This window comes from Brassica oleracea, chromosome C8 (genome assembly GCF_000695525.1).
Source record: "Brassica oleracea var. oleracea cultivar TO1000 chromosome C8, BOL, whole genome shotgun sequence".
Classification (NCBI taxonomy): Eukaryota; Viridiplantae; Streptophyta; class Magnoliopsida; order Brassicales; family Brassicaceae; genus Brassica; species Brassica oleracea.
In genome coordinates this window covers 34128534-34140711 of record NC_027755.1, presented here as the reverse complement: position 1 = coordinate 34140711, position 12178 = coordinate 34128534, and the positions used below count along the sequence as shown (strand labels likewise).

The window sequence follows — 12178 nt, the reverse complement described above, 5'->3', positions numbered from 1 at the left end:
AAAAAAAAAAAAAAACATTATTTTTTTACAAGTTTGCTAAGAAAAACCCCAAAAAACCTTTACAATACAATCAATCACAGTTTTGATTACCCTTGAAAAACTTTAGACAAAAAAGGCAAGTGCATTTCCATGCTATGCTCAGCTTCGTCGACTCGGAGATCCATCATTCCAAATTTACCCATAGCTCGTATCTCCTTAATCACTGGTTGTGGTGAAATTTAAGTAAAGAAACACAACACGGTTTCCTCAAGTTTTAGCAATCAGAAGCGGCTACTTACTCTCCACATCAACAGGTAGATCTCCTATGGGAGTTTTGTAAACTTTTGCAGTCGAAAGTGCGCATTTTGGTGTGTAGTAATGGTGAGATGGACCTAAAATAAATATCCGGGTACTGAAAACAAAAAAGACACAACCATACTGAACCCATGATGATAAAAGATGTAATGAAAAGAACAAAAAAACTGAGATTGGTTTACATGTTGGTGGGATCAATGTTTGCAAAGGCATAAGCAGCTGCACGACCGGAGTAGGAGTAACCTGCGTGTCTGAATTCCATTGGAAAGTTGAAGATCACTTTTTGTTTGAGAGGAAGAGAGACAAAAGCAAAAAGCTATCTTACGGGGCAATGACGCCTCGGACATGAGGTGATTTGGTTAAACCAGTTGCTGTTAGCCATTCTCCAAGATCCGATGACAACTTTGTAGCTTCATTTTAAAAGAAACACAAAGCATATTCAAGTAGATTGAGAGACAGAGACACAAGAACAAGCGGACAATTCGAGAGAGAGATTAAAAGTCAAAACTCTTGACTTTTAGACAGTGAAACTAAAAAGCAGAGATAAACAACTGGTTTCTCTGTCCTAAAAAGTAAGAAAGCGAGAAAAGATGAGAACTCACGATTATCGGTATACCAAGACCCTGCGTGCGATGCTTGCCTCACTTTCTCCATTTTTTTTAGCTAAGTAATTGAAGGATTGTGATCGCTGACAGAAAAACTTAAATCTTACAGTATGATTTTTCTTATAATTGCTAGAGAGAGAGAGGAATCGAGAAGATTGTCCCTTTGTGCTTTTTTTTTTTTTACTGTCGCGTCGGTCGCTCTGGGAAGAAACTCTAGAGCAGAAACGTTTGTGCCGTTTTTATTGCTGCCTCGCAAATGTCGTGCTGTTCATTTCCAGATGGGTTGGCTGATCCGACCAATACCAGCCAGAAACAAGCCGAATATTTTTTTTCCAACATTCTTCTATTCTCTTCTAAAACATATTTAACGGTTCTTTTAGTGATCAAAGCTCTTAGGAAGATAACTTACATATTTCGAATATAGAAGAAACAAATTCATAATAATGAATGGTAGGATGATTTGATGCTTTTTTTCTTGAATTGCAATATTTCCAACTAAATTTGTTAAATATGATATCTATCATGTATTTATATCAATTTTATATATTAGTTCGAAAATGTGTTGATGCATATTCTCTCATTTTAAAAAGTGTATGATGCTATGAATTTTGAGTGCTGCAAACCGAAATAATTCACTATCTTTACATAAGAATGCAATAGTCACATATACACGAACTAATCAAAACAATCAATAAAAATTTACAAATCTATGATATGATTACAAACCACCAAAATGAAAATAGAAAATATTGATTTCAAAACAATTCCAAAAAGTATTCTGTACAAAACAAATCATCAGTGCCAAGACTATAAAAAAAATATTGCTTCCAAAAAACTGAGAAACCAAACCAAAAATAGAAGAAAATTTGCATACAACTCCAACTCCCCCAGTAAATACAATACCTGCAATGACGATACAACAGATCATCAAGAGATCACAACTTATGGGGATTCTTTGGCAACCTATCAACTTTTCAGGTATAGGTTGACTACATGATTATACTATATAAGCAATCTGACTACATGATTATATTATATCACTCATCTCAAGGCACACATGGTTGCGGTTTAAGAATCTAATACTTGTTACAGAAATTTACAGCCTAACAAGCAAGATTTCACATATTTTTGCGTTAAAAAGTAGCCATATTACGGGTTAAGGGGAAGTAAAAATGAGGTTTTTACCAGCTGATATGCTCTGTTCATGTATATGATTGACAGTTTAGTCACTGAGGCCCTGTAAACACATTCTCTAAAATATCATGCAGCTTCGGTGACCGTCTCCGGAACAAAGGTTCTAGCCGGAAAGATGGGACACCGATCTGCCATCTTTTGGCATCATACATCTCGTTCCATGCCTGTACTATCTCATCGATCTTGAACCCCATACCTGCACTTGTTGTTTGTTTGTGATATACTACACTGTGCCATATTTAGATATCTCTACAATTTAGTATATAAACTTAATTACCTTCAAGTGCATTTTCGTTTGAGCAATGGTTCTTTACCATGACAGCTATATCGGTTGCAGAAGCTCCAGCTAATTCAAATTTCTCCACAGCAACCTCCAAGCATTCATCCCAAGTTGGTAAACCAAGCTTATACTCCACAATAGACCGTTCATACAGTAATGAACCCCACAAAAGATTAATCTGGGAAGTCATATTAGCTGTTTGCTCTGCGTTATCTTCATCAGACGCTTCACTAAACACCCCATCTAATCCCAGCTTCTGCAGCAGCGTTTTATGTTTATCCGAATCAGAGATTCCATTCAGACGGCGTTCTTCCATCTCTTCCCAAATCTGCATACCCTTTTCCATACTCTCCTCAGCTTTGTTATAGAGTTTCAGCACTTCCTGAGAAGCCTGGCTTTCGATATCTATCTTGTTTCTAAGCGCGTGGTACCAACAAAGCTTAGCCTGCTCAAACTGCTGTTGCCCGAGCGCAAGAAGAGCCTCGTAGAAATCAGATTTAACTTTAACAGCTTCTTCGTATTTTTCCGCAGCTTTGTTGTACTCGTTCGTCGCCCATTCGAATCCAGCCTCGACCTTCTCTAGTATAGTTTCTCTCGAGCCATCCTCCGGAAAATAGATCTGCCTTCTCGCCTTGGACATATGAACGTTCCCCCAGTTGAACATTGCTAGCGCAGCCATTTCTTGGAACTTATGAGCAGCTATATCAAAAAGCTCTTGCGCGTCTTCTCCAGTTACTATATCTTCCATTGCTTCCGTATACAGCTTCATCCCAAGGTTGTGAATGTCCAAGTAAGAATCGGAATCAAACCCAACGTGGTTCTTGAACAGCTGCGCAAACTGGAATATCCAATGCTCGATGCAAGCTGACGGTTTCTCAGACTCCACATAATCTCCTCCCACGCTTCCATTATCAGCAACACTACTTGACCCCTTGGCGAACTTATCGTTCGATTCGCCGTCGTATACAGGTTCTTGATTGGGGCTGACTTCAGTGACAAACAATCTAAAGGAGCCAAGTTTCTCCCTCGTCGAAGCAGCCACTCTCAGCTCGTCCGTCGTGGTGATGGTAACCAAATCACCCTCAGAGTCTCTATATTTGATAAGGAAGCCCTTCAGAGAAGGAAACCTATCTCTGATTATATCTCTCACAAGCCTGACGCTGGAATCCAACGGCAGCTGCGCCCACCTTATATCGTCTCCGTGGACCAACTTCACCGTCCTGGTCACAGTCGCGTCGATCTGGGAAGCAATGACGACCTCTTTGTCCATCACATGACTCACTTTCTTCTCCTCAACCACAACCTTATCCTCAAGATTCTTATCTCCTCTCTTCCCGCTATCAGCTTCCTCTCCATCTTCAACATCTGCACTCTCAACAACGACTCCGCCTTCGTTACTCTTCTTCTCATCAGCATTACTATTACTATTCTTTTTATTATTATTCTTCTTCTTCATCTTCCTCAACCTCTCCTTAACAATCTTCCTTAACCGCGCGGCGCCAACGGGCTGCACATCGACAAAACTCGTCTCCATCTCAGCCACATCAACCCCTCTACCAACCAACACCTTCCTCACCCTCTCGAAGATCTCCTTAGCCGAAACATTCTCAGCCTCCATGTTCAGAACGATCCTCGAATCCCTAAACGCGAAATCCATCTTATTCAGAGCCTCGTAGCACCGAGCGCGTTTCAACAGGGCTTTGCTGTACCTAGGAGAAGCCTCGAGGGCGAGATTGCACTCGTTGATCGCGTTCGGGTACTCTCCCAGCCCCATATGCATGTAGCAAGAAGCCATGCCCGTTCTCAGGTAAGCCACCTCTCCGTGATCTTTAGGCAAAAGCTTGACGGCTTTGTCGTACCTTAGCATGGCGCCTTCGTTGTCGCGTTTCTGGAAGAGCTTGTTTCCTTCTTCTTTGAGCTCTAACGCTCGGTTTATGAAGATCGCCATGTCTTCGTCGAAGGTGGCTGCCGCCTTGGAGGCAGAACGATCGAAGCTTTTGGCTGACTTGTTACCTCCTCCGCTGACGGAAGAATCCGTCGGAGGATCGGGGTTCTTCTTCTTCCCAGTCGGTTTCCCCATCGGAATCGGATGTTACAAAATGTGGATAGGTGAGAATGCAGAGAGAGGTACGAATGAATATGCCTTTGGATGGGATGGAGTGTTCTCTAATCCACTAATAAAATAGAACAAAAGTGTTGGTGTATAACAAACTATTTACGGACTATTTTTATTCAGAAAATGTCAACTTATAATACGGACAGAACCGTTACTTAATATTTCTTTCATTGGCGTGGCATGAAAAGGACACATACAGAAACTAATATTATAATAATTATTCAAATATGAAACTCGGATATCCTAGAAATTTTATTAATTTGACCTTTTCCATCAAAAATATAACCACAACGATCGGGTATGGAAATGTTTAAAAACGTGAATTCTGCCGCACAATATTCTATTGAAGCAATTCAATAATTCCAAAGTACTTAAGACTACGATGCATCTTACTCATTTAACCAGTTCTAAATTCTAATATATGCTTGGGATTTGCGATAAGCATGATCATTGCAAAATAAAAGATCACCTCAAAAACAAGTGTGTCTCTTCATCCTTGTTTGAAACCACAAATGTTGAAGGGATCTGGCCATGTTTCCAAGCATATAAGGATTTTAAACTTATTAGTGTTGATCCTGTAGATAATTCATCATATGATAAGTGATGCCAAGCTTATTTCCAATGTAAAATATTTTAGAATGTTGTCAATGCCAATGGAAAAGTTGTGAATAAAGGGAACTAGAGACTTGGAATTGTTCAAAAATTCTATAAAGCATGTTTATGATTGAGTTCATTTATAGAGGGTGATTTTCTTTCTTTTTTGTGCGATAGACGGTGGTCTCAAATCAGGTTTTACCACCTTATCAAGTGTGTTTCAATTATTCTTGGCATGCTTATCTTGGTCACCCCATTCAAAAGTTGCCAGCTTTCTCTTACAAAATACTAATCTGGATCACAAAAGTGGTGAAGCTTGCAAACTTGGAAAGCATTGCAAGATTGTCTTTCAAAAATCAGATACTAATATCCCATAACTGTTTTTGATCTTGTTTATTTTTCTGTCTGAACAGCTCACTGAACCTCTAGAGAACAATTCATTTACTTTGTTTCCTTTATTGATGATGAAAAATCAAAATACCCATGGTTCTCTTCTTCCTTAAAAATCGTGTGTTCGAGGCGTTTTCCAAGTTCCAAAGCTATGTTATGTAGCTACTTAATATGGTGTCCATATCAAGATACTGAGAAGTGGTAATGGATAAGACTTTCGAAGTGACAATCCGAAACGATGCAACAAAAAGAGTAAGAAAAAAGCAAGTGTGTTTTCATATAAAGGTTCCAAGTAAATTACTCCATCACTCGAACTATAGTTCAAAGCTCGGGACTGAGTCCAAATGATTCTCTACTATTCTTGGTCAGTTGTAACTTGTAATGTTCTTTTCTTTTTTCTTCACAGCTACAAATAACTGAGTATATGCCCTAAGTAATGGCTGATTTTAATCTGATTCTAAACAACAAATATAACAGCTCCCCGAATCGCCACGCATACACCAGAGGTTAAGTTGGAATAAACTGTTAAGGGCCCTTAAGATCAAGCCACAGAGCACACCTTGTCTGCAAAAGTCAACAGAGATACTCAGATTATACCATAATGCATTTAGTCACATTTGAGTAAATTATGTTGAAGATTTTACCTTGTCTAATGCTGCTACAGCAAAGGCGATTGTCGTCTATATAAGTTGCCTGAACACCAATCATCCAAGATCCTATAGAGGTATCATCAAATGCATATGTCTTCAACGATCCACTGCATATAACAGCAGAAAAGAGAAACATGTGTGATGCTTGAGAAATGGACATGGAACAATGCCAACGACATTACTCTTTCTAGTAAGTTTGTGAGCCCAACCTGTTAATGTTAATGTACTGAGCCAAATTCTTGGATAGTATTATAAGCGAACCAGCTGCATGACGAAAGTATCTAAAGATAACGAAGGATAAGTATGACTTTAGTACACCATAATAACTGCATCATGTCAAAGAAGTAAATAATATTTTTAAATCACTTACGATTTCTCGTCCCCAAGCTTCCACCATTCTGGCTCGTACCATTGCCCTCCCCTGAACAGAAATCAAAAAAAATTTCAGTGCAAAGATAAGTGAGTTTAGGAAAGTTGTGTGTGATACGAACTCTTGAGCAACAACTTCCCCAGACTTCATGCACCCAATGTAAGACGCATCTTGACCACGCCTACTTTCAAGGAGGCCAATCAATCCCTCTTTTATCATTTACAAAAAAAAAAAAGAGAATTGGTGATTCAGAATAGGATCAAACATATCTTAAACAAGATATGAAACAAAAGAGGAAGTATCTACCAAGATCTAGGTCAATATTGTCGTCGACTTTGATGTAGAACTCTGCATCCCAGTTCTGAACAGCAGCACTGAAGAAGAACTTCACTTTCTTGGGTAGCTCTTCTTGTGCCTCCTCGTGGTTCTCCTGATAAGCCCAGTATTGGCAGAAAAATATAGAAGCCACATCAGTGACCCAAAAAAAAAACCTAACATAATTCAAGCAAGCATTCAACCAAAAAAAAGAGCAAAAGCTTTTGATATGGTTTACTTACAAGAATGAGAAAATCATTTCTTGCTCGATCTTCCTCATCAATCTTTCGATCTAGGCTATCACCACGGTTTGGACTGCAATTCTTAAAACATCAACATCAGTATTAACAGTCCATGAAGAGACAAATAAGCACAAAAATGATTAAAAAAAAAAAAGACAAAAAGATAATAGTTAAATGGGGAAAAACCTTCGACCAATCACAAAACGTATGACAACTCCTCTTTCCTCAAGTTTCTTCAAAGCATCACCTGTAGACCAAAAAAAACATCAATGATCATAAACCAAATGGTTTCTCCAATCAATCAATCAATCAAAGCATGATGATGATCTATATATACCTTGTGGCATCCAAGACCCTCGAAATGAATTTCTCCTCAAATGGCTTCCAAAGCCTGTATAGACTCCAATCACAGCAAGCAGACTCTTCCCTGAAGAGGGCCCACTTTTCAGATAGCCTTGACTCTTTGCCAGAGTCAACTCCATTTCAGTTTCAACAATCTTCCTCTCAAGATCTCTAAACAAACCAATTTACAAACTCACACACACAATTTGCATCTGGCTCAAAACAAAATCTAACTTACTTGCATCCGAGAACCATGAGCTTATCATCCACCGTAAGAACCTTCGGCTTCTACATTCCCCAGGAGAGATATAAAAGTTTTTTTTATCAATTTCCAGAAAGAGAGACAAAAGCTTCTTTTCATGAGTGTGCACGAACAAACCTGATCATAATTCTTCTTAAGCATATTATTGAGTATCACTCTGTTCTCTGAATCTTGCCATAACCTAAAAAACAATTCGAAAAAAAACAAACAAGGATCTAGAATCTGAGAGTGTTCGATCGCGATATCAAATGTAGAGAATCGAATAGGAATCTAGATTCGTATCGGATCAACGAGAAAATGGGGGGCGTACCGGCCAGCGACGTAGAGCCAAGCAACGCAAGAGAAGAAAGCCATGATAACGGAGGGCTTGGAGGTGTTCTGATATTTGGAGGATCTTCCCCGTCGTTCTGATTTACAAGACGAAACCGTCGTCGTGGGTAAGGTCTCCATCTCAATCCACAAATCAGAGGAATGAGAGAGAGAGAGAGAGAGAGAGAGAGAGAGAGAGAGAGAGAGGGCACAAGGATCAGAGAGTTAAGGCGTTCTGAATGAATGTATATTCGGGGCTCGCTCGTAGACTCTCTCTCTCATAGGGGAAACTTATTAAAGTTTCTGCCAGAAAATTTTAATTTCCAGTAATGAGAGACACCTTCTCTAGAGGTTAGAGGGTTTGGTATTGGAATTTTTTTTATATTTTTGTTTCAGTTATTAGAGGCGTGGGCATTTAAATCGAGACCCATTTAGGATCAATGACTAGGGTGGTGAAAAACAAAGGATCAATGTTAGGTATATAAGATAAAAAATAAATTTACAATTTTATAAATAAAGATTTTACTACAAACCTGACAAGGACAAAGGAACTTTGAGATCGAAAAAAAAGCCGTCATTTCCGGAATAGCTGGCTCCCAAAAAAAACTTATCAAAACTTATAAAATATTTTCTCTGTTCCTAATTGTAAGATATTTTAAAAAAAATTTATGTTCCAATATATAAAATATTTTTATTTTTCTAGGTAACATTTTATTTTATTAAAAACTGTGTAGCCAATTATATTTGATAATTTATTTTGTAATTGGTTTAAATAACATTAATTTATAGTTTTAATGATATTTTCTAGACAAAAAAAATGATTTTTTTAATATGTCTGTTTTTACTTAAACATTTTATATTTAGGAAAGGATGGAGTATTATTTATAAATTTTAAATGTATATTTGGTTTTATTATAAAGCTTATAAAATATTATTTATAAATTTTAAATGGAAAAACTCTAGTCCAATTATAAAAATATAAAATTTTAAAGATCTTAATTCTTTTTGCTGTAAAACCCTAAATCCAAATTTTATAAGTTGTGGTTTGTTATCTCACACTTTGAGAAAAAAAAAGATGGTGAGTTGATTTGTTTCTTTTCTTTCACGAAATTTTTTCCTTCTTTGATCCTTATTTTGCTTTGCATATAAAAAAGGTCAGGGACGTTTGGTTTTGACCTTTGGTTTGTTCAGATAGTCTCTCTCTTTCATATCTTCATTTGATCATGCAAGAAATACAAATATGATTACAACCACAAAGATGAAGACTCTGACAGATATATAGGATTATGATGCGGTGATGATGTTTAATGATGAGCATGAACCTCTCCAATTATTAGTTCGTTCTGTTCTTATGCTTCTTACATTGCATTACATTTTCGTTTTTTTCTTATGTTCTTAATACAAATCTATCATTACAATGAGTGTGTCTCTCAATAGAACGTGATAACCTTTCTCCGCTCATTTTGTGATACAATTGAGCTGACTGAGAAACTCTTTAACGGCTAGCCCCAGCGCTTGGCAACAAACTCGAGAGCGAAGGCACACCTTGCCTCCTCATTTCCTCTTGTGCTTGCTTCATCTCCTCTGGATCTGTTTATGACACATGTAAAGTTATACAAGCAAAACTCGAAAGATGAATGTATTGGCTCATGAAACCATAGAGTGTCTTGCATACAAGTCGAGGGTTATAGAAAGCGTACCTATGTTTTCCATCAGTTTGGGCATTAGGAACACAACCACGACCATGAATCCCACCATGAGACCCATCGGACTTTTCACAATTGACAAAATGGAGAAAGGCTCTCGAATCTGTAATAAAGATTAAATTAGAAAGAGAAACAAAAAAAAAAAATGAATATTTTTGAAATATCCAACAATGAAAAGAGAATCAATCACCTCGTAGTATTGCTCTTCCCTCAAAGGCTCTAAAACCAGCTCAGTAAGACTCCTCCTGGTTTCGGTTAGTGTTGCATGAACTTTGCCATGGTGCCGTGCACTAACATCGACTCGTACCTAATTATCATTGGTTTATCCATCGTCGTATGAGAACAGCGGTTCTTTTAAGACATTGCAACAACATACACAGAGAACAAGAAACTTGCCGGAGAAAAGAAGTAGCCCATTGCAGATACTTCGATCAAATGAGTCCCAGCAGGCACTTTGTGACTTTACAAACCAGTTAGTCAAGGATAATATCAAAGGCTAATATTTGATTGTAATATATCTATCTACCCAAAAAGAGAAATTTTTATAACACAAGGATGTTGAATAAAGGATACAAAGTGAAATATCCATCAGGCCTGAGAAACGTAACACTCTGTCCACCATTGAGTATAACTTTGACATTTGACAACTTTGATAAGTGACCAATCACGTTGCCTACGAAAAAAAACTTGTAGATCAGTTCCAGGGAGTTTAATGTAATCAGGCTGGCTAGTCATGAAGCAGTACAAAAATCATCATTCAGTACAGAAGATTGTGCAACTGAAACCTACTTGGTGGAATCTTCACTCTACCGGTGATTGCGTAAGTATCCTCAGACCTGCACAAAGACAACTTAAAAGAAGACTTGAGTTTCGGATTTACGCTAACTAAAACTCTGAAAAGGCTAAATCGATGGGGAAAAAAGCAAGAGAGCGATCCATTATTACCCAGAAGAGTATGGGAGAGTGGAAGAAAAGAAGATCAAGCTAATCTGCAAAACGAGGAAAGCGAGAGCGGGGCTAGATCTGATGATTGGCGCCATCGTCGACCGACGGTAAGCTCCGAAACGGACGAGTCTAATTTCGATTCCGGTTGTTAATGAATGAATACGCGAAACTAAAACCTTCCTATAGGCTGAGAAGGTCTGAGAGCTTATTTGTTTTTTGTCTTTGCGTCTTCGCCAACCGGTAATTAAAAAAAAATGAATTTTACCATCAATTCAATATTATTTTTCATAAATACTGTAAATTTGTGATAGAAAAGACTAAACTAAATAACTAATTCTCATTTATCATTTATAAATATTTAAGAATAATCTATAAAATATTTATAAAAATTTATACATCCAACCATACCCTATAAATATTAAACCATAAACAATAGTTACTACATTCTCGATTTTAAATGTTAGAATTTTTCAACAGTCTGAAATTTTCAAGATTTATCTTAACAAGCTGATCACAAAATTATTGATATTTCTTTTTTTTATATCAGTTTCTTTTTTAGATTCAAAATCACTTGCACAAACACATTTTCTGTCTTTTTGGACTGATGTGAGATTATTGATATTATTCATGTTCTTTTCAAAATCTCGATTTGTATGACGATTTTCGGTATCGTAGAAGTTGTCTACTTTGATACTTAATGAAATACTTAGAACACTGAGAATTCAAATAATACATTTACTAAAAATTATTTGAACAAATTTAACAGTCTTGTTTAATCAGATTTACATGATTACACACTGGCCAAATTTTAACTACCCAAATTTCTTAATGCTACAGAAGTTGCTTCTCTCACAAGTATCTCACACACCGATAACTTTATCTAGAGGCGTGCCTACGGTTTATTGAAAAAGGTACTCGACTCAGGCCCTCCATTAATATGACTTTCTTTAGGGCTTCAAAATTTAAAATAATTTCTAGTCTATTGGTTTACATTTATTTAAATAAAAAACATTTCTACAAAAATTGACTAATTCAACTTCTGAATTCATGTATTTTTTCCTATATGACATCGTAATAAACTTATTCTTTTACAGTGTTAAACTTGTGTATTTAGTGAAAAAGATACATCATATTAGAAAATTGTTTTCATTACAATTGTAAATAAGTTTATTTTTAAAATTTGCCTCAGTTCCCTAAAATTCTTCGCACGGCACTGATTCTATCCCGTGATTCTCTTATTCGAGTGTGCTGATTTATCTTCTAAAACAGCTAACCTAATCTCATTTCCGTCTCTTTTTCTTTATAGTCAAACATTTCCAAATCTCGAATATCTTCTTTCTATATTCTTTGCAGCCACGTCATCATTTTACGATGACAATCTTCTCGCTTCATTGTGCTCAGTATTCTTAAGCTTACAATGTCTAGTCTATGTATGCTGGCAATTTATTGTGAGATTTTAATGAAATTTACTTGGCAACGGATATTGTGAATAGGTTTGGTTTTGCTGGTAACTCTCCCATTGAGAAATTCACCACCAAGTCTAAAAGTCTGGTTGGTTCAAATA

General features: G+C 37.0%; 4 protein-coding genes across 4 annotated transcripts in view; all 4 read right to left on the bottom strand.

The window, feature by feature from the left end:
• LOC106307199 (protein MEMO1) overlaps nucleotides 1–1097 on the bottom strand; it is a 2083-nt gene extending 986 nt beyond the window's left edge. Inside the window, exons 1-5 of the mRNA XM_013744076.1 lie at nucleotides 897–1097; nucleotides 620–704; nucleotides 477–545; nucleotides 279–391; nucleotides 91–202 (exon numbers count right to left, since the gene is read on the bottom strand). Coding sequence (XP_013599530.1) covers nucleotides 91–202; nucleotides 279–391; nucleotides 477–545; nucleotides 620–704; nucleotides 897–948 — 431 coding nt within the window. The 5' untranslated portion in view covers nucleotides 949–1097. The remainder of the gene's footprint in view (nucleotides 1–90; nucleotides 203–278; nucleotides 392–476; nucleotides 546–619; nucleotides 705–896) is intronic.
• A 604-nt stretch (nucleotides 1098–1701) lies between these two features.
• LOC106310203 lies at nucleotides 1702–4515 on the bottom strand. The gene is made up of 3 exons (XM_013747431.1): nucleotides 2371–4515; nucleotides 2085–2289; nucleotides 1702–1802 (listed from the first exon to the last, which is right to left on the bottom strand). The coding sequence occupies exons 1-2, from the start codon at nucleotides 4451–4453 to the stop codon at nucleotides 2126–2128; spliced, it is 2247 nt and encodes a 748-aa protein (XP_013602885.1). The 5' UTR covers nucleotides 4454–4515; the 3' UTR covers nucleotides 1702–1802; nucleotides 2085–2125.
• A 1219-nt stretch (nucleotides 4516–5734) lies between these two features.
• Nucleotides 5735–8293, bottom strand: LOC106309697 (probable beta-1,3-galactosyltransferase 9). The gene is made up of 12 exons (XM_013746794.1): nucleotides 7965–8293; nucleotides 7772–7835; nucleotides 7631–7680; nucleotides 7388–7563; nucleotides 7237–7297; nucleotides 7051–7123; nucleotides 6800–6923; nucleotides 6615–6702; nucleotides 6494–6544; nucleotides 6333–6404; nucleotides 6118–6230; nucleotides 5735–6037 (listed from the first exon to the last, which is right to left on the bottom strand). The coding sequence occupies exons 1-12, from the start codon at nucleotides 8102–8104 to the stop codon at nucleotides 6015–6017; spliced, it is 1035 nt and encodes a 344-aa protein (XP_013602248.1). The 5' UTR covers nucleotides 8105–8293; the 3' UTR covers nucleotides 5735–6014.
• A 968-nt stretch (nucleotides 8294–9261) lies between these two features.
• On the bottom strand, nucleotides 9262–10785 carry LOC106309804 (ER membrane protein complex subunit 7 homolog). Its single transcript, XM_013746940.1, has 7 exons — nucleotides 10615–10785; nucleotides 10459–10505; nucleotides 10243–10342; nucleotides 10066–10129; nucleotides 9860–9976; nucleotides 9664–9772; nucleotides 9262–9553 (listed from the first exon to the last, which is right to left on the bottom strand). Exons 1-7 carry the CDS (start codon nucleotides 10707–10709, stop codon nucleotides 9459–9461), a joined length of 627 nt encoding a protein of 208 aa, XP_013602394.1. The 5' UTR covers nucleotides 10710–10785; the 3' UTR covers nucleotides 9262–9458.
• Nucleotides 10786–12178: the final 1393 nt, after the last annotated feature.

What these genes read in the sequence shown, in the direction of transcription:
- LOC106310203 (XM_013747431.1), bottom strand. Translation starts at nt 4,453, where the DNA reads ATGGGGAAACCGACTGGGAAGAAGAAGAACCCCGATCCTCCGACGGAT. An exon ending in AAACGAAAATGCACTTGAAG is followed by an intron (nt 2,290 to 2,370) that starts GTAATTAAGTTT and finishes CAACAAGTGCAG; the next exon opens with GTATGGGGTTCAAGATCGAT.
- LOC106309697 (XM_013746794.1), bottom strand. Translation starts at nt 8,104, where the DNA reads ATGGAGACCTTACCCACGACGACGGTTTCGTCTTGTAAATCAGAACGA. An exon ending in TGGCTCTACGTCGCTGGCCG is followed by an intron (nt 7,836 to 7,964) that starts GTACGCCCCCCA and finishes ATTGTTTTTTAG; the next exon opens with GTTATGGCAAGATTCAGAGA. An exon ending in CGTTTTGTGATTGGTCGAAG is followed by an intron (nt 7,124 to 7,236) that starts GTTTTTCCCCAT and finishes TAAGAATTGCAG; the next exon opens with TCCAAACCGTGGTGATAGCC.
- LOC106309804 (XM_013746940.1), bottom strand. Translation starts at nt 10,709, where the DNA reads ATGGCGCCAATCATCAGATCTAGCCCCGCTCTCGCTTTCCTCGTTTTG. An exon ending in TGGGCTACTTCTTTTCTCCG is followed by an intron (nt 9,977 to 10,065) that starts GCAAGTTTCTTG and finishes AATGATAATTAG; the next exon opens with GTACGAGTCGATGTTAGTGC. An exon ending in CAAACTGATGGAAAACATAG is followed by an intron (nt 9,554 to 9,663) that starts GTACGCTTTCTA and finishes TGTCATAAACAG; the next exon opens with ATCCAGAGGAGATGAAGCAA.